The sequence below is a fragment of the Mirounga angustirostris genome, unplaced genomic scaffold (genome assembly GCF_029215605.1).
Source record: "Mirounga angustirostris isolate CCGP_5_RB_7025 unplaced genomic scaffold, mMirAng1.0.hap1 SCAF_13, whole genome shotgun sequence".
NCBI lineage: Eukaryota > Metazoa > Chordata > Mammalia > Carnivora > Phocidae > Mirounga > Mirounga angustirostris.
In genome coordinates, this window is record NW_026991721.1 from 59,520,243 (window position 1) to 59,539,826 (window position 19,584).

Genomic DNA, 19,584 nt, shown 5'->3' on the forward strand with positions numbered 1-19,584 from the left:
ATCCCTGCCAGCGGCTTCTGGCTCCCGACCGCTCTGGGGCAGGGCGGCGTAGTAGGTCTCTGGGACTGGGCTGAGGCTCCGTCCAGAAAACGCAGCTGGGCAGCAGAGATTTCGGACTCTGGGAGCCGGTCCGGGCCCTCCAGGAGGTGCACTTCCCGTCTTTCTTGGGGGCACCTTCGGAATATGCTAGTGTGCTCTCTACTGAGGAGGGGGACACGGATATAGTCTGTACCTCGGCACGGATCCCTGGGCGGCGTAAGGCCCCCCAGGTGGAAGGGCAGTACCCAGAGCGCTAGGAGAAGGGGCGGACGGGGTGAAAGGTTGGGGGACTGGATTTGGCTGTGTGCCTGGCCCTCCCTCAGGAGCCCCCTCGCGAGGAGATTACGGTTCGGACCATCCAGTGATTCCCTTCCACACTCCAAAAACCAGAGCAATTCAGAATCATTGCATTGTGGAAAAGAAGCCCCAGTGGAAAATAATAAAAACTATAATAAAGTTAACAGGGACCGAGTGCTTATTATGTGCCAGAAACATAACGAATCACTTTACATATAGTGTCTCCTTTAATACTCATAATCGTAATAGGCATCTTCTCTTATTAGCTGTGTTTTACAGGGGAAGAAACTGAGGGCCCTTGGCTCAGTTTGAGCTCTGCTTTAGAGCCTGCCTCCAGTCACCCGGAGATTCAGTACCGTATTTCATGTTGGAAGTCCCCAATGGCCACAAAGTGGGGCTTTGTATGTGAAGCACCCAACCTAATAATCAAGTCCCAGTCAGACGGCTGCAGGCTGAGTCAACCCCAGAAAGGCTGCCTGGGAGCTGCAGTATCTGTGGCAAAGAACAAAATCAGGCTGCATGGATCTCAGTGCTGTGAGAACCTGCTGACTGGGTTGTCTTCTTCCTTCAGCCCTCCAGAGAGGTAGTGGACAATGTTGAAAAATTCTGGGGCTCTCCTGGGTCAAGGAGCACAGAAGTGATGGTACCTGGGCACTGACTGAATCAAAGTGCCATTGGGGAGATTTCTTGCCTCAAACAAGCTTGATATGGGCTCAACACCTGGGTGCACCCTCAACCTCTCATCCGCGTGTTGACTTCTGGCACCCAGCACAGGTACTCCAATGCTTGTGAATGAGCCTCAGGATTCATGCTTGCTTTTGGGTTTGGGGCCAGGGTTACTAGACTACCCGGTGTGAGGGGGCTTGGGTCTGTATAACACTATTTCAAGCCTCATGAGGACTACTTTCCTCAACTTTAGATTTCCCCCATGTCATCAAACTCGTGCTTGAAAAAGCTTGACAGCTCCCTTTCTCCTAAGGACAAAAGTCCTTAATCATAAGCCTGAACAGGCCCAGTGTGACCCCTCACTGCCTCACCTCTGTAGTCCTTCTCTAGCCACTCCCCTTCCACTTTTCATTCCAAACTGAATTCCTCCCAAGTCCTATCAGGGCCTTCACATATGCTGGCCTCTTTGCTTAGGTTGCTCTTCTATTCTTTGCCTGACTGTGTCTACTTGCTGTTCAGGTCTTAGTTTTCAAGGTGATAGCCCATCTCCACTCCAGTCTTGGCTAGACGCCCCTCCTCTGCACTCCCACAGCTCCCTGAACTTCTGTATCCTAGTACTCATCACTGCATTGTAGTTGCTTGGTTACATGTCTCTATCCCCCACTAGGCCTTAAGCAATGCGGGAAGGGACTGTGTTTTATTCACTGATGTATCCCCAGGGTCTAGAGCAGTGCCTGGCAAATAAAAGCACTCAGTAAATATTTGCTCTATGAACGAATGGCTGATGAAGGTCAGTGGGCCCAACCCCCTCTAGGCCCTGTGCTCTTAAGACCATAGCTATCTCAGTGCTGGTCTGAAGAGCAAATAAAACTTTGGCTCCAGCTGGGGCTGGGGGAGGAGTAGGCTCTCAGACTGTTCCTGAAACCTGTGACTTCCAGCTATCTGGCCTCTGCTCTTCTGGCTTGACAGGATTTTGGTGTATTAGACTGAGCATTTCTCCACCCAGCCCACCCTCCTAGAGTCCCCCCACAAATTGACCTCACTGGGCCTGCTTTTATGAAAGGTTTATTCCTAGTGCTAGGTCCCAATCTTCCAGGGCTCTAAGCACAATTAAACTGGGTGGGTAGGTGAGGGGAAGCCCATTCAGATGCAGGGCCAGAAATGGGGCTCCCCATTATCCCCACCCCTTTGGTCCCAGTCCCCTTCTCTGCAATGGGGGACGCATAGAGGAGGGACAAAGGGTACTGGAGGCAACATCATGGCCCAGGGGAGCCCAAGAAGAGCTGCCATTGGCTGACAGGGCCTTTTGAGGCTCTGCCATTGGTCAGGGGGCACACCCCAGGATCTGGGGACAGGCCTGAGGAGTAATGCCATTGGCCAGGGAGTGGTTCTGTCATAGCCTTTGGCTGTGGAGTGGAAGGAAAAGATCTGGGAATGAAGCCCAGTGGCCAGGAAGATAAAGGACAGGACAGCAGCTGCTAGGCCTGCAAGCCCCCACCCTACCCACAGCAGTGTGGGCAAAACTGGTGTCAGGCCCCAGCCAGGGAAAGGGAACCCAAGCCAGAGGGCAGGTGGCAAGGGATGTCCCATGTCCAATCTCCCCCACCCTGGGACTGCCTCTCCCAATGTCCTTCTTGATAGCCAGGTTTGGTTAGGAGCAGCTCACTGCTCCTCTAGCCAGGAGGGCTTCTCAGCTCCTGGAGGCCGCAGCTTGATGTTGAACTGCTGCAGGGTCTGCTCCAGCTGTTTCTGGTTCCCAGCAAAGTAGGCGGACACGGCATTGTGGAAGAGCAGCAGCTGCTTGTGCATCACCTTGATCTGGGGGTCCAGCAGGGTCAGCTGAGACTGGACTCAGATGCCCTTCTTGAGCCTGAGCCCAGACCAGGGGTACATGGATTCTGCTCTGATGGTGCTTTTAGGGTGGGGGCTGACCTCCACTAAGGGAGTCAAAGGATAAGGGTCAGTCTGATGGGAGAAACCTGACTTGATTTGCTGGGCTTGGGGTTCTGGTACCCCAGCTCAGGGGATGATTTTTCCCAGTTATGTTCCTGGGATCAGCAGCCAAATCCTCCAATAGAAAAGGGCCAGGGATTGGAGGGTGGGTGACTAGGAAGGTCCAGGGGGTGAAGGGGCTGGGGGAAGATCCCACCCCTTAGCCAGGCTGCATTTCCCCCATCCAGTACTGGGGAGGGTCTCAGGGATAGAAGGTCAGTGTTACAGATGGGAAGTTGGGCTGGGATTAAAGGGGTGGGGTTGGCACCTTGTTTTCTTCCAGGAACTTGAGCTTGATGGCCACATCTCCCCGCAGCTTCTCATATTTGTCCCGATGGGCCTGGAAAGTTGCCTGGGCACTCTCGAGTCGACCACGCGTCCCTGCATCCCGGGGGCCTAGGCTCAGCTCCTCTAAGTCTGTTCGGTAGGCATCATATTCCAGCCTGGGGAAGGGGTGATACAGGCTGGTCTCCACCCCAGTGTCCTCCACACATACTCTCCTTTCCTTCCTCAGTTCTTATGACCCCAAAGCTCAAACTTCCACCCATGCCAGCCAACTCCCAGAACTCTAGGCCCTGCTGGTGCCCACACCTGGCAGCCTCATACTGTTTGACAGTCATGAGCGTGTCTTCCATGGTCTTGGTGACCAATGTGTTGATGCTAGAGACAAAGAAGTTCACAGCCCCTAGCAGTGTCTCTCCATTCTTGCACAGCAGCTTCTGTGTTTCTGCATTGTAGCCAAATTCCTCCTGAGGGCGGAAGGGAGGACAGGCCTTGAGCAACAGTTCCTACCTGACTAAAGCTATAGGGCCCTCATTCCCCTCCTTCCCAGGGAGGAAACAGCCATGGAAACTGGCAAAGGCTCTCTTAGCCAGAAAGTTAGTGGGGCCACCCCAGGGATGGCTGGGGTAGGAATGTGGGAGTGGGGTTCTCAGATAAGTTCACAGGACTAGAACAGGGAAAGCTAGTGCAGCAGGCAAGGGAGGGGCTCTGATTAGGCCGAGCACTGATGCAGAGAAGGGTTACTTGTGAGGCATCTAGTGTGCCGCCTCCCCCACCCCTCCAACTTCTGAACCTCTGTACAAACCCTTAGGCTGCCTCCACGAGTGAGTGCTGCTGGGGGTAGGGCTGGGCCTACCCTGGAGGGGTTCTCCCTCTGGGCTGCAGGAGGGAGGGAGGGAGGCTGAGGGCTGACTGCCTGGGAGGGCCCGGGCCCAGTCCCCCCACCCTCTTTGGCCTGACCAAGGCACCTGAAGCTCTGGGGACTTCTGGCTGAGGTCAGCAAAGGCGTCACCTAGTGCATGCTGGGTCTGCAGCAGGCTGTAGAGGTGGGCTGTCAGTGCCCGGCCCAGCTGCAGGACACTTTCATACTTGCGCTTCGTCTCACGCAGCAACTCAATCTGCAGCTCTAGCTCCAGGTCCACAGTCCGGGAGCCTCGGCCAAATCGCTCTGATAACAGCTGCTTTGTGCACTGATTGGGAAGTGGGGGAATAGGTCAGAGACCCTAGCACTCTGCCCCCCAAACAGGTATTGACCCTATCATCCCCACACTCCTAGTCTCAGCCATAGATGGGATAGTGGCATCTGGAAGATGGGGAAAAGGTACCCAGGGGAAGTTTGGGGGAAGGGAAAAGTGCTTAAATCCCACCTTATATGTGTTGATGCCCCATTTCTTGACAATGTCAAACTTCTCTCCAGCGATGCCCCGAGCCACCTCATCTCCAGGTCCAGCAGGAGTGGTACTGTGAGATGGATGGCGGCCAGACCCTAAAGAACCAAGTTCTCTGACACCAGCCTCTCTCAGATAGGACCAGACATCTCTGTAGCTCCACCCATACCTCCCACCCAGCATATGAAAATGACTTCCCTGAAGTAGCAGAAACTAGAGACAATGAGATTCTCCTACTCACTAGGAAGAACTCATACTTTGTGCCCTGAGACCCAAATCCCAATATATAACTGGCCTCCTTCTGAGGTGGTGATGGGGGCTGGAGTGGGGGGAGGGAGTTGCTGATGTACAGGGGCAGAGAAAATGGAAGAAAATATGCTGAGAATGGAATGGCAGATCAAGGATGGTGGGTGCTGATAACAGGAAACCTCACTGACATTCTCATGTGGAATCCTAGTCAGTGTGAGATTCAAGGATATTTGCTTCTCTAAACTTTAGAGTCTAAAGCAAAACTCTGAGAAGCTTCAGAGATCCAAATCAGTCTCAAGCTCCAGAGCAGGGAGAACTTCTTTGAAACAGAGTTCTTAATATGATTCGAGTGGTAGCAGCAGAGAAAGGACAAATGGTCACATCTCAGGGGCTAAATGGCAAGTGGGAGCAGTTGGACAACCCTGCTCATACTAGCAGAAGTTCCCAAGATCTCTAGACATAATTCAAGCTATCTTAGACATATCCTATACTCCCCAGAACCATTCCCCTCCCTCTCTCCACTCAAACTTCCTGTCCTGTTCTGATCATTCATACCTGTGGGGATGAGTCCATCACCAGAGCCCCCATAGCCACCAGACACAATGCTGGTTTCATTGAGGTTGGGTCCTGATACCATCACCTGCTGGAGGTCCTATAGGCCAGAGAAGAGGGGGGCTTCAGGAACATTGGGGCAGCTGAAGCATTTGGGGGGTGAGAACAAGCTTGGATTGAAGCATCACAGAGAGAGCACACAAGGGAAGTCTGCATAGAATCAGAATGAAGATTTGTAAAAAGATTGGAGGGAGTTAGACAAGTTAGGGGAAAACTAATGGAATGGGGTGAGAGCCCAGGGCTTTTGATTTAGGATTCCTAAATTGAAACAATATGGAGAAGAATCAAACAGAAGCACCTGCTCCAGCCCATCATCCTCAGGAAGCTGCCCAGCTTCACCGTTCCCATGGATGGGGATCTCCATTGTGGCTGCCTTCCCTAGGATCCCGTCCGTCATGGCTAGGGAAGGGACTGGAGTCAAAGTCTCCACCCCAGCGCCCTGCAAAGCCCAACACAGACAGTTCTGGAAACTGGCCAGTACTCCAGAAAGAAAGGTCTCCCCCACCATTTCAGAGATTTTGGGGGTTGTCCCAAGACTTGAGTATTCTGGGGTTGGGACACCACTCCTCTTCTCATGGATATGTATTTCTCCCCTCCAAGGTGCGTATCTTTCCACATGCACACCCAGGCCCCAGATGTCTTCTCATGAACCCCCAACCCCACCAGGATTCAGGTGATCATTCATGCATTCAATCATTCAACAGACATTGAATAAGTGCCTACTATGTGTCATGCATTATTTGAGGTCACAGCAGTGACCAAGAGAGATAAGGTCTGTGCTGGCTTGGAACTTATCCCCATGCAGCTGTTTCCCCCCATCAGATTAACCCCTTTCCAAGGCTCAGGAGCCTACTCCTCCCATTCAGGTATGCTCTCCATTGCTTGGCCTTTCACACTCCCTTAGTGTTTCTTCCCCTTTCCTTCAGGTGGTCTCCCCCTCCTCCATCCCATGCACCTTGGGCCCTCCCCCCCAGGCCTTAGTTGAATCAGTTGGTGTATGTTCTCGGCCTCTGGGAAAAGCCTCTTTTTCCCAGAACATAGTGATCCCTTCCAAAGTCAGTTATGTCCCCCAGGTGTGTCAGTCCCCGCCCCCCCCATACACCTGGGCATCAGGTGTGTCCTCATCCTTTCCCCAGGGCTCAGTGGCATCTTTCCCTCAGGGCAGTTTCGTGCGTTCAACTTCCCCTCGCCCAAGTATGTCCTTCTCACCTCGGGCCGGGCCGCTCTTCCCCTCAGGGCGCCAGGCCCGGGCCGCGCGGGGACCTCGGGCTCCAGTTCCCGTCGCGATCCTAGCAGCAGGTCAGGGACTCGGCGGAAGTGACGTCCCCTCCCGGGCAGAAGAAGCCGGCCACGTCGCAGATTCTAAGGGCGGAAATGACGTTTGCCGGGGGCCGGGCGATCCTTGAGCCAACCCCTCAGTCCCTGGGGAGCCAGGAGAGAGCACTTCCGGGGCGTTTCCAAGACGCTGTAGGGAAGTGACGTACTGTGCGCGGTGGCGCGATGGAGCCCCAGCAGCAGCAGCAGCAGCTGAGAAACGTGAGTGCTAAGTCGCTGCAGGGCTATAAGTTCAGCTAGCACCCTTGTCCATTTGGCTGGATATCCGAGGGCTGGGAACGTCGGGTTGTGGCGTGCGGTCCTGGGAAACCTCGAGCGACGCGGCCTCGAGGTGCCCCTGTATCGCTGAGTTCTTCGTCCCCTTTTCTCCTAGTTGCGGGACTTCCTTTTGGTCTACAATCGGATGACGGAACTCTGCTTCCAGCGCTGCGTGCCCAGCCTGCACCACCGAGCTCTGGATGCTGAGGAGGTTAGGTGGGGAACTCTGTAGGGAGGTTCTCCGTAGACTGTTCCCCACCCCGACTTCCCCTGCCTCTGGCCCTGGCCTTTCCACGACCCTCGCCCCTAGGCTAGGGATGGGAAGGAAGGAGACGGACCCGACAGGACACCTTTGGCCTCTGCTTCACCCTGTCTTCCTTCCAGGAAGCCTGTTTGCACAGCTGTGCTGGGAAGCTGATCCATTCCAACCACCGCCTCATGGCCGCTTATGTGCAGCTCATGCCTGCTCTGGTACAACGCCGCATCGCAGACTACGAGGCTGCCTCAGCTGGGCCAGGTGTTGCTGCTGAACAGTCCGGATCCTCACCATCAGGCAGCTAGCCCTCCCCAGCCCCAGGAAGGGAGGCACTGGATGGACCCTCAAATTGAAGGAGCCAGTGGACCTTGGGCTGGATGCAGCCTGTATATAGAGCGAGGGGTTTCCTGAGAGCTGGGTACTATTGCTCCTTTTCCTGGAGCCAATAAACCCGCTTTTACTCTCTTTGGTTTATGTTCTGGGCGGGGAAGCTTTGCCCATTGTATTGGCACCATCCTTTATTCTGTCAGTTAGTGCATATCTGTTGGCTTCAGCCCTGGCAGTGGAGAAATTGCCTTCTCTGTGTAGAAGGAAAACCTTAACATTCCCAGGCACCTGGTTAAAGCAAGGTCTGTGGGTACAGTTTTAATGTTAGTAACATCAACAGGAAGTTGATTCCTGCCCAGATGGCAGAGAAAAATGAGACCTCTTTCTAGCTGTCCTTCACTTAAATCTGTCTGACTTAAATGGCTCATTTGTGAGCCAGGTGTACATTGATTCATAACTCTTTTTTTTTTTTTTTTTCCATTCATAACTCTTTTTGTGGACTCTAAGGAATTCTGCTAGATGTAGGTAAAGGAGATAACCAAGGACAACAGATAAAGAAATCACAGACAGAAGAAAAAAAAAAAAGAAATAACGGACAAGGTATTTAGGCACTGCCTCCTGGGAAGTCAGTAGCCCCAGAACAGAGATGAAACCTCTAAGAATTTTGGGGTGTTCTGGAACTTCAACCATTTCCCAAGTTGTTACTTTCTTACTATTTTCTCTCTACCCCAGGATGAGTGGTAAAGCCTTTACACCAAGGTCTGTGTGCTTTTCTTCAGGAGCAGTCAGAAAGGGGAAACTTGGGGGACCATATTCTGCAATATAGCCAGACCTGAGGGACAGAAGCCCAAGGGAGAAGTAGACGATGGTGGTTATGGGGAAAAAGGGATAAAGCAAATCCTTGGGACCGCTTTATCATTACCTGCATGTCTATAATTTCAGCTCTTCCATCCTCTACCCTACATTGTTCCCGCTGTCCCTGTTATTTCCATATTGAGTCTCTCCATTTTTCTCTCATTATTCCCCTCCTTGTGAAATTTACTTCTGTATTCAGCAGTCTGAATGGCCTATTGCTCCATCACCGCATTTTCTTGCCTCCCTTAATGTCCTTTTTGTATCATTCCAGCTGTTTTTATCTCTTCTGTTCCTCCATTCAGACTGCTAGAGAAAAACACAGCTGTGTAATGAACGGCACTAAATATTCAAGGTCTCCCAATTTCAACCAAGCCCTCACTACCAACAAGCAACCCTTTGTGGCTTCCTGGTGTATTTCATCTCCTAATCACCATGGCAATTATTTTACACCTTCACTGTTCTCCTTATCCCCCACTTCACGTCCAGCTATTCCCCATCAGGTGACCATGTTTCATTTTTTACAGAGGAAATGGAAGCTCTTAAACATTGGCTCCCACAATAATAAAAAAAACTCTTTACAACCACCCACAGAGCAGACATTTTCCCCCCCTGTGTGGATCAGGAAGTTGAAATTGTCTAGTAGCAGACCCTTACAGATACAGATCTGACTTTAAAATCCATGTACTTTTTACTACACCAGGCTGCCTCTCAAAATATCCATTGAGCCACCCAGTTTGTATGGGTCCTGATACTGATAAATGTCCTGCTTTAATCTTTATAGCAAAACTACAAGTAAGAGATATTATCTCCACTTAATGGATGAGGAAGCAAGAATCCAGAATGTACCAGAACCCTGTCTTATACATAGTTAACCTCTTGAGAAAATTGGCTCCAAACAGCTTTTTGCCTCTTTAGCTCCTAAATCTTGAACAGAAGGTTTTGCTAGGAACATATAAGTTGCTGACCAGAAACTTCCCTACTGAGTAGCTTTGTGTCTACCCAATAAAGTTCTCTCCTTGGAAAGCATAACTACAGCTAAAACAGCTTGTGAACTTAACCAATCTAAGATGGTAATGGGGACCTGGAATACTGTGGTGCTGGTGGAAGGACTCTTCCACATGGACAATTGTGTGTATCCTTGCAGTAAATTTCCATTGTGAATTGTCTGTGTTTCCATGTCACATAATTACTACTTGCTGGAGAAGGGCTAAGAACAAGAACTGTCTTGACTCTAGAGGCTATGTTCTTTGAATTTCTAGAGTTTATCTTTGCTTGCTCTTCTGCACCCAGCCTGTCCCTAGGCTTGGAAAAACAAGTATCCTTCAGTGTAATCCATTAGTTAATCCCTTAAGTTTTTAACCTCTTCTTTTCTCTCTGTTCATAAACATGTTCAGTACTTAGGAGAAAAACCCTACTCCTGTTATCCATCTTTTATAATCACTGACATCTCCCTCAGGTCTTGCCATAAAGTGGTATCATTGGTGTAATGAGAGCAGTGTGACGTTTTAAGCACAACACAAGAATAAAGTTAACAGAGCTCTCTTAACACAAATACATATTGGAGACAGAGTTGGTATTGCCATTGTGGCTTCAGGACTTAACGGCCTACTTTGTAAAGTCTGGTTCCTTTGAGCCTATTCAACTATACCACCCTCTCTCATTACTTGTCCTTAGTAACCGCAGCTCTCCTACTTTCCTCAAAATAGCTAGCCCTTGGTCTTCCTGTAACAACCCCTTGATACTTTAATGTTACCAGACAGTCCATTCAGTATTTTGGTTTCTTAGTTCCTTGCCTCAGTCTCCAATGATTTCCACTCTTGTCTTAGCCACCCACTCCCTTAGTTATGTCCTGGCCATTGTCATTACCCCAAACTGCTCCATCTTTAAAACACTATTACTAGCATCTTATTTACTGACTGTATTCCTTTTACTTTGTTTATTGATATATTCCTTTACTATTGTTCTTTGATTTCACTGGAGCATTCAAGCCATTGATTCTACTTTCCATTAACACCTCTGTCTTTAGATTCTTGTCCAGCTTAAATTCCAGTTAATTCTCTTGGAACAGACTAAATTTCTTTGTCATCTCTTTGTTGGACTCAGATAAAATGAGACATTTGTCTGTCTCTGCATTTGGACAGCTAGCTAAAAGCCCAAGGAAATCACTATAGAGCAGATTTATATCACTATGAATTCATGGTTACCAGCATCAAATGGAGACTCAACCCCTATAATCCCACTAGATTTTTCCAGTCACTGCTCCCTGCAATGACTACTTCAAATCAGTATTCTTAAGCCTCTTATTACCCTCACTATTCTCTTCAGTGTTCTGCAAGTAACCTTATTTTTTAATTCATAGGTAAAAGTAGAAGCTATCAGGAGTTCCCACAAAATCTCACAACACAACTTGGTCACCCACCTATACCTGCATCATTCTTTCCCTCCATCTAAATAGGGCAAACGTGCCTCAAAGCCAGTGCCTATTTCTGCTCTGAATCCTAGTCCTTTCTTTGGGAATCTCTAACTTTTTCCTATTTTACTATATTGTCACCATTGTTCAAACATGCTAAAGACTCTCCTGTTAAAACAAACCACTACCTTATTTCCCCTCCAGCTATCATCCTATTGTTTTCCACTTTACAGCTTAACTTCTTAAAACATTTGGATACTGTGGCTCTCTCCATTCCCATTCCTCCACCCGGTCTATTTTGACTTCTACAATCTTTATTCTATTGAAATTGTTCTTGATGAGGTCACCCTGGCCCACCAAATGACTCATATCCCTGATTTCCCAGTCCTCAGTTTACTTCACTTCTCAGTAGCATCTGGAACTATTGACTAGTTCCTCACCATTGGCAGTCTTTCATTGGTGTCTGTGACCCACTCATGGTTCTACTACTACTTTCACCACGCTTTATAGCCTCCTTTGAGGCTCACCTGCTTCTAGCCTTTACATCTAAAGGTTTCTCTAGGGCCTCTTCTTTCTCATTTTTCTAGGATTGTGTCCTCCGCACTCAGCTTCAGTTACTCCTAGATCTCTCCTCTGAGCTACTTGATTGACATTCCCACTTAGGTGTCTCAAAAATATCCCCAACTCAGCATGTTTTCCTCATCAGCTTTCCTCCTATAGCTAGTACTCCTCCAGTTGCAGAAGATAGAAACCTCACTCAGTTGCCAAATCCCATCTGTTTACGTTTTACGTTTCTAAATATCCCTTGATTCTATCTGCTTCTCCCGATTTTTACATTCTTCCAACAGTGTTACTGCAATTGCTACTTTACCTCATATCTACTTCTGCATCCCTCCAATCTCTTCTCCACTTATAGGCCAGAAAACACAAACTGAGGCTTAAAACCTCACAATAGCTTCCCATTCTTAGGATAAGAACGCATTCTACATGTGACCTCTGAGACCGTGCACGATCCCATCCCTGCCCACCTCAGCTTTATCTTATGGACTATCAAACACTGGACTGTCAGTATTGTTTGTTGAACTGAATTGAGCTGCACCTCACTTGCTGCCTCTCTGTGCTCTCACCACACTGCCGTCTCCATTCTTCTAACCTGTCAGGTACCATTCCATCTCGGGGCCTTTGCACCATTTCCTGGCTTGCAGTGCTTTCCCCTCACTTTACCTACTCATTCTTGAGTACTTAGTGTGAATGCTATTTCCTCACATAACTCTTCCCAGACTCCAGCTCCATAATTCCTCATGTTTGTGGCATGTAGCACTTCTAACAGTTGGTAATTACATGCACCATGAGATCACAGTCCATGGCTGTATTGCTCACCATTGTACCCTTATCACAGTCCCTGGCACATAATACGTGCTTGGTAAATATTTGTTGAATGAACATTTTGCAGTTTCCTCCCAGCTCAGTCTACTATTTACGTAGAAAGGGAAAGGCTGAATATCGGAAGAGACAGAAACAAGTCTGCATTTAACTTTTGATGTTTTGCCAGTGATTTAGAGGTGTTTTTCATGCCTAATCTCACTGGTTGGTATCTTCTGCCCTTAATAGTCACAGATCAGTCAACACCTGAAAGCTTCCATCTGGAGCAAATCAGTCATTCTAAGTTTTCCACTCAGTTCCTAAGCATTATAATTCTGCTTAAATATTTCTTGAACGCTTGCTTTTCTCTCCATGTCCTTTGTCACTACCTTGATCAAACTTTCGCCTATGGCACTAGCGGCCTGATGGCAGCGCATCTCTTCTGCTCTCGGAACCTTGATCGAACTTTCTTCAGCTCTTGTATAGATTACAGCAGCAGTCACCTAACAGCTTCTTCCTTGAGCCTGGACCCCTTTGATTAGTTAGCATTTAGCTAAGGTATATGTAACAGAGACTAAAAATGACAGTGGCTCACAAACTTTTCTCTTTCAAGTAAAAATCTAATCCAAGACTGGTGTGACATCAGTCATCCGAGAACCAAGCTACTCCTAAGCTTTCTGCTTGTTGTATCAAAGGTATGACTCTCAATCATGTGACCCAGGATGGAGCTTTACTTTGCACACAAACATTCCAAGGGGAAGAATGGAGCAGGGAGTGGGTGAAGGGGCATATCCTCCTCCCTTTAAGACACATCTGAAAAGTTGCACATCAGAAATTTGTCATGTGGTCAGGCCTTGTTACAAGGGAGGCTGGGAAATGTCATTTTATTCTTACCAGTCATTTTTTTACCCAGTTAAAAATTGGGAGTTCTGTTACTAAGGAAGAGGAGGAGAATGGCTATTAGGAGACACCTACCAATCCATTTTCCATACTGGTCGAGAGTGATTCTTGCAAAATACGAAAATAATGGTACTCAGCTACCTAACACCTGTCACCTTCAGACTCTAGCGTCACAACTGAGGCTTTCTGTGATCAGGTCCCAGAAGATCTCTCTGGCCTCATCTTCAACCCTCTTTCCTCAGTTTTTGATTCTCATACCCTTGGTATAAAAGGATCAATTTATTTGTGGTGCTCAGACACATTATGCTAATTCTGGACTCTGTTTTTCCTTTTTTGGGTATGTCCCACTTTAGTCCATATATTCAGTACTTCACAAATACCTGAGTGAGTGTATTTACCAACACTGTTAAGCCCTGCAGATGCAGAGGTGAATGAAAGAGATGCAATCCTTGTTCTCTTGGAACTTAACACAGATATGGTGAAGGTGAATATAGAACAAGTACTCACAACTGTGGTGAATGTCACAAGGAAGAAATATGTGTTGTAATGGGAACATACAGTAGTACTAACTGTGTGGGGGATGAAGGAGAGCTTCCCAGAGGAGTGATTTGGAACCTAAGATCTGAAGGATGAAATAGAATTTACCAAGCAAAAGACAGGGGGAGGGCTACCCTCCTTTCCTTCATGTCTTTGCTTAGATGTCTCATTTTTATTAAGGCTTATTCTGATTACGCTATTTAAAATTGCAACCTATCCTCCCTTCAGACACTCCTGATCCTCTTTATTCTGTTTTTTCCATAGCACTGTCATTTCTCACATACTATATAATTAACTTATTTTGTTTTTTTTTAATTCTGGATCAAGATTCTAATAAAATTTGTTCTATATACTACCATGATTATACAAAATTATTTATATTGGCATTGTCTCCTGCAGTGTTTTACACACATTACTGTATTTTTTTCTTTCCTGCAAGACTTTTAGACTGTTATCACGCATAAACAGTAAATAGTGTAGACTTTTGGAATAGGCTTGTATTATCATCTAATCTAAACAGGTAATTTTGCAGGTAATTCTCTTCCTTCAGATTCAAGATATTATTTTCTTTCCCAAGATTAGTGATTTAAGTTCTCTAAATGTGATTCTACTGAAGAGGTTGAAGATTAAGATCACTAATATGTCTATGGAAATTGAGACTTTTAAATCATATCCTATGTGTTTGTTGGCCAGTCCGTGATTCATAATTATACTCTGCCTAGGTTCTATTTATTTTTATTTTTATTTACCTTTTGGTCCCCTTCACCCATTGGTGAAATGGTAAAGGGGCTCATTTTTATTATTTATCACTTGTAACTCCCACTAGAATTTACATTCTCTAAGTCATAAATCAGGAATTTTGTCAATGTTATTGCTCTGTAGACTGATATAACCAAACATCTAAAATAGTACCCAACACAGTTGATGCTCAATAAATATTTGTTGAGTAAGTGAAGGCAGGAGAGAGGGTTCCAGAGCAAAGGTCTAGAGCTTGGCTTTAGAGAGAGGAGGAACATCTCTTATTGGTAACAGGAAGGATGGAGGAATGGATAAAGCAGATCTAAGTTTTTTTTATTGGTATTGAGAGAGTTTCTTTTAAATATCATGTGTGATGGTTAGTGTTATGTGTCAACTCGGCTAGATTATAGTACCGTTATTTAATCAAACACTAATCTAGGTGTTGCGGTGAAGGTATTTGATAGATGTGGTTAACATCTACAATTGGTTAACTTTAAGTAACAAAACTACTCTTAATAATGAGGGTGGGATTCATTCAATCAGTTGGAGACCATAAGAGCAGAAAGTGAGATTTCTCAAAGAAGAAATTCTGCCTCAAGACTGCAGCATTAATCCCTGCCTGAGTTTCTAGCAACCTATCCTACAGATTTTGGACTTGCTAGCCCCCACAATCATGTGAGCCAGTTCTTTAAAATAAATCTATCTACCTACTTACCTATCTATCTATATATTGTGTGTGTATCCTCTTGTTTCTGTTTCCTCTAATTTTTTTTAATAGGAGTGGAAGTGAAGTTATCATTGGAGAGTAAAACAAAAAAATGGAAGATGAGAGAGTACAGGTTTGAAATAGTATTTGCACAGAATGGAAGAGTGGACTGACGCAAAAAATATAATTCAATTTTTAAGTGGTATTGAGGGTTCAGTAGAGGCTACTGAACAGATTCCCTTCTGTCCTTGTCTGTCTAGAGAACCGTTGTTTTAGGGCCATAAACTTCAAGACCTGCTGTGACTCTTTGCCCTTTCCAGAAAGGGCTGCCCTTATTCCTGCCCTCACTGAGCACTACTATTCACTGAGCACTTGTTCACCTTTATGTAAACAGCATTTGGTAGGGTGCCACAAACAGCAAAAACACATAGCTTACACATATCAACTATATCAAGTGTTTATTATTGACCAGGCTCTATTCTAAGCATTTTACAGGCATTAACTCATTTAATCCTTACAGCAACCCTGCAAGGTAGATACTATTACTTTCATTTTACAAAAAGAAAGAAAGAAGAAAGAAAGGAAAGAAAGAAAGAAAGAAAGAAAGAAAAGAAGGAAAGAAAGAAAGAAAGAAAAGAAGGAAAGAAAGAAAGGAAAAGAAAAGGAAGAAAGAAAGAAAGAAAGAGAAAAAGAAAGAAAGAAAGAAAGAAAGAAAGAAAGAAAGAAAGAGAAAGAAAGAAAAGAAAGAAAGAAAGAAAGAAGAAAGAAAGAAAGAAAGAAAGAAAGAAAGAAAGAAAGAAAGAAAGAAAGAAAGAAAGAAAGAAAGAAAGAAAGAAAAACTGAGGCAAAATACCCTACAACTAGTGAGTGGTGGAGTCAGGTTTTTAATCCAGACAGTCTGACTCCAGAGGTGATCCCCTTTCTCATCAATGAAGATTGCTATACATTTATGCATTTGTTCCACAAATATTTTCTAATTACCTACTCTTGGTGCCAGCACTAGGGGATGGGGATAGAGCAGAGAGCAATCAGAATCTCTGCCACCATGGAGCTTATGTTTCTAGTCAGGGGAAATAGACAATAAGCAAATAAAGATTTATATGAGATGGCATTAAATGCTGTGGAGAAAAATAATGCAGGGTAGGAAGGATGAGGAAGGTGGGAACAGTGTTGTTATTTTATGCTGGGTAGTCAGAGAAGTCATTTATGAGGTCTCTTTGAGCAGAGACTTGAAATGAGGGAATAAGGCTTGTGGACATCTGGAAGAAGAGTGTTCGCTGTGGTATAAGCCTCTAGTTGTCCCTCAGTATCCATTGTTCCCTTCTTCCTTTACTAATAGAACCCCTTACTTTTATCTGGCCACATGGCCACTGAAAATAAAGATTAGATTTTGCAGCTTTCCTTTCAGCTAGGTGTGTACGTGTGATAGAATAATGTGTGCATTGCCAGATTGTGCCCTTAAGAGTAAGGCTGTGCCTCCCCGTCTTTCCTCCACTGACTGGGATGGGACCTAGCAGACCTAGCCTGCCTGGACATTGAAGATACAGAACTTCCTTGGAGAAGGCAGAACAACTAAAAGGCTGCTGTATTAGCCCTCAAGCATTTCTACTTGGACAGTTATGTAAGAGGAAAAAAGAACTTCTATCAGGTTCAAACCACTGTATTTTGGGATCCTTTTGTTATTACAACATATGTGGTAGGCAGAATTTCAAGATGGTCCTGAATTTCTCACTCCCTGTGTGCATATCCTACATAATCCCTAGGACTATGAGTATGATAGATTTTACTTATGTGATCAGCTTATATTATATGGCATACCTGACTATAAGAAAGGGATATTATCTGGGTGGGTCTGACCTAACCACATGCACTTTTTAAAAGCAGGGAGATTTCTCTGGCTGGATGCAGAAAGATTCCAAGCTTGAGAAGGGGTTGAGGCACTGTTGCTGGCCTGAAGATGAATGGGCCATAAGGCAAGGAAGGTGGGTAGCTTCTAGGACCTGAGCATGGCCCCCAGCTGATGGCCAGGAAGGAAACCAGGACCTAGTCCTACAACTGCAATGATCTGAATCCTGTCAACAAGAATGAGCTTGGAAGGGGATTTCTCCCCAGAGCCTCCAGATGAGAACTCAACCCAGCCAACATCTTGATTTCAGGTTTATGATACCCTGAGCAGAGAACCCAGCCAAGCCATGCTGGACATCGATCTACAGAACTGTGACATACTAAATGGGTGTTTGTCTTTAAGCTGCTTAGTTTATGGTAATTTGTTACACAAGCACAGAAAACTTGTACATGTCCTAATTGGTACACAGTAGAGATGTACATATGTACATATGCTCTGGGGTGGGAGCATGCTTGGTGTGATCCAAGCACATCTCAAGTGGAGTGAATAATGAGAGTGTAGAAAGAGAAGGTCCCAAAGGTAATAGGCAGCTGATCACATAGCAACTTGGAGACCATCTGGGGCTTTGGCTTTCACCTGAGGGAATGAGATGATAAGGCATTAGTGAGTTTTGAGCAGAGGAGTGACGAGCTGCCTGTATTTGAAAAGGGTCACTGGCTACTCTGGAAAGAACAGATAGTAGGGGCAAGGGTGGAAGGAGGGAGTCCCATTAAGAAGGCTCTGGAATAATCCAGGTGAGAAGAGAGAGTGACATAGGCTAAGGTTGTAGCACTTAAGGTGGTGAGAAATAGTTGGATTCTGGATAGATTTTGAAGCTATAGCCAATAGAATTTGCTAAAGGAGTCAACAAGGGATGTAGAGTGAAGTGGGAAGGGAGGGAGGGAGAGGGAAAAATCAAAGGTGACTCCAAGGTTTTGACCCAAGTAACCGGAAAAAATGGACGTCATTTTGGGGAAGGCAGTGAAAAGAGCAGGTTTCTTTTGCCCTTGGGAGAGGGGTGGTAGTTAGGAGGCTGGTTTGGACATTTTAAGATTTTAAGTTTGAGATCTTTATCAGATATCTAAGTAGAGCCAGTAACTAAGCAGATGGATGTACAAATCTGGATTGCAAAACAGAGATGGGACTCTATCATATGCTGAATTTCTTTCCCTTTCTCTCTTTCTTCTTTCTTTTCTTTTTTTTCTCCCTCTTTCCCTTTCCTTCCTTCCTTCCTTCCTTCCTTCCTTCCTCCCTCCCTTCTCCCTTCCTTCCTTCCCTCCTTCCTTCCTTCCTTCCTTCCTTCCTCCATCCCTCCCTTCCTCCCTCCCTCCCTCCCTTCCTTCCTTCCTTCCTTCCTTCCTTCCTTCCTTCCTTCCTTCCTTCCTTCCTCTTTCTCTCCCTCGCTCTCTTTCTTTCATCATTCAGAACTTCCCACCCTCGATTTTGGGCTTGCTATGATCAAAGATTTTGTCTTATTATGGGTTTTCTTGAGGGGGTCGGTGAGGTGGGGTTGGTGGATATATGGATGGTGTTCGGGTAGGGTCCCAAAGACATAGCTTTTTGGTACCTGGCGCTAGCTTAGACGCTCAGTGAATGGTTAAATAGGCACACGGATTACACCTTCCCACGATTCCCTCAGGGTTGCTACTTCCCCAGATCAACCGCGTCATTCGTTTTCATACCCAGCCAGGCTGATCGCCTATTCCCAAGGTATATATATATATGGGCAGCCAGCAGGTTAGACCTGGGCCGAAGGCAGCCCTTCCCTGCCTTCCTTCTAGCCCCTCGCCCCGCCCTTGTGCGACCCTGGCCCAACACGGACGCCGACCCCTCCCCTTTCCGGCTCCTCGGCTGTTCCGCCGGCGTTCTGGGGTGGGGGCTCAGGCCTCTTGGGACCGTGTAACCGTTTAACAGCTGGAAAGGGATGGAGCTGCGGGTCAGGCCACAGCTTGCAATCCGCTGCCCTTTGCCCCTAGACCACCCTCTCCACTGCCCCCAGGAAGATCCCCTCCTCCCGCACTCCCGTGGACCTCCCCACTCCCCTTCCCCCTCTCCTCCTCCCCTTCCCTTTCTTCCTCCTCCCTTTCCTCCTTCCGTTCCTCCTACCCTTCCTCCTCCTCCTCCGCGCTTGGTCCTTTGCCACTTTTTCCTCTCCACAATCCCCCCAACCTCATCCCGACCAAGTAGTGCTCTGTGCTTTCTGCCCTCAACAGCCCCCGACAGCCCATGGGCAGATGGGACTGGGGCTTTGCGGCCGCTGAGTGACGACCTGTCTCTCCCCTTCAGGCCATTGCCAGGCTCCACTCCCAGTGACGGTTCCTTGCTGTTACCACGGTTCTCTGAGTGAGCCCTCTACCGGTGTGTCAGTTTGCCTCTGCAAGTGATCACTCCTGTGTGTGCCAGTCTCTCTGTGTGGGCAGCTGTGAGTAGCGTGAGCCTGTGCTTGGGACCCAAGTCCCAGTTCACCAATTTCTCCAACAGGCAATTGGG

General features: G+C 47.0%; 3 protein-coding genes across 4 annotated transcripts in view; 1 reads left to right on the forward strand and 2 right to left on the reverse strand.

The window, feature by feature from the left end:
- The window catches only part of TRIM3 (tripartite motif containing 3), a 28,486-nt gene extending 25,088 nt beyond the window's left edge, over window positions 1-3,398 (reverse strand). Inside the window, exon 1 of the mRNA XM_064577045.1 lies at window positions 3,263-3,398. The gene's annotated coding sequence lies outside the window, so the exon portion shown is untranslated. The remainder of the gene's footprint in view (window positions 1-3,262) is intronic.
- On the reverse strand, window positions 2,052-6,859 carry ARFIP2 (ADP ribosylation factor interacting protein 2). Of its 2 annotated transcripts, none has more exons than XM_045894237.3 (8): window positions 6,735-6,859; window positions 5,824-5,964; window positions 5,469-5,565; window positions 4,644-4,762; window positions 4,245-4,466; window positions 3,586-3,743; window positions 3,263-3,437; window positions 2,052-2,820 (listed from the first exon to the last, which is right to left on the reverse strand). In XM_045894237.3, the coding sequence occupies exons 2-8, from the start codon at window positions 5,920-5,922 to the stop codon at window positions 2,665-2,667; spliced, it is 1,026 nt and encodes a 341-aa protein (XP_045750193.1). In that variant the 5' UTR covers window positions 5,923-5,964; window positions 6,735-6,859; the 3' UTR covers window positions 2,052-2,664. The 2 variants fall into 2 exon arrangements, with proteins under 2 accessions (XP_045750193.1, XP_045750194.1); XM_045894238.3 differs by having other exon boundaries at window positions 2,805-2,939.
- A 67-nt stretch (window positions 6,860-6,926) lies between these two features.
- On the forward strand, window positions 6,927-7,839 carry TIMM10B (translocase of inner mitochondrial membrane 10B). Its single transcript, XM_045894239.3, has 3 exons — window positions 6,927-7,061; window positions 7,234-7,329; window positions 7,503-7,839. The coding sequence occupies exons 1-3, from the start codon at window positions 7,026-7,028 to the stop codon at window positions 7,677-7,679; spliced, it is 309 nt and encodes a 102-aa protein (XP_045750195.1). The 5' UTR covers window positions 6,927-7,025; the 3' UTR covers window positions 7,680-7,839.
- The last annotated feature ends 11,745 nt before the right edge of the window (window positions 7,840-19,584 follow it).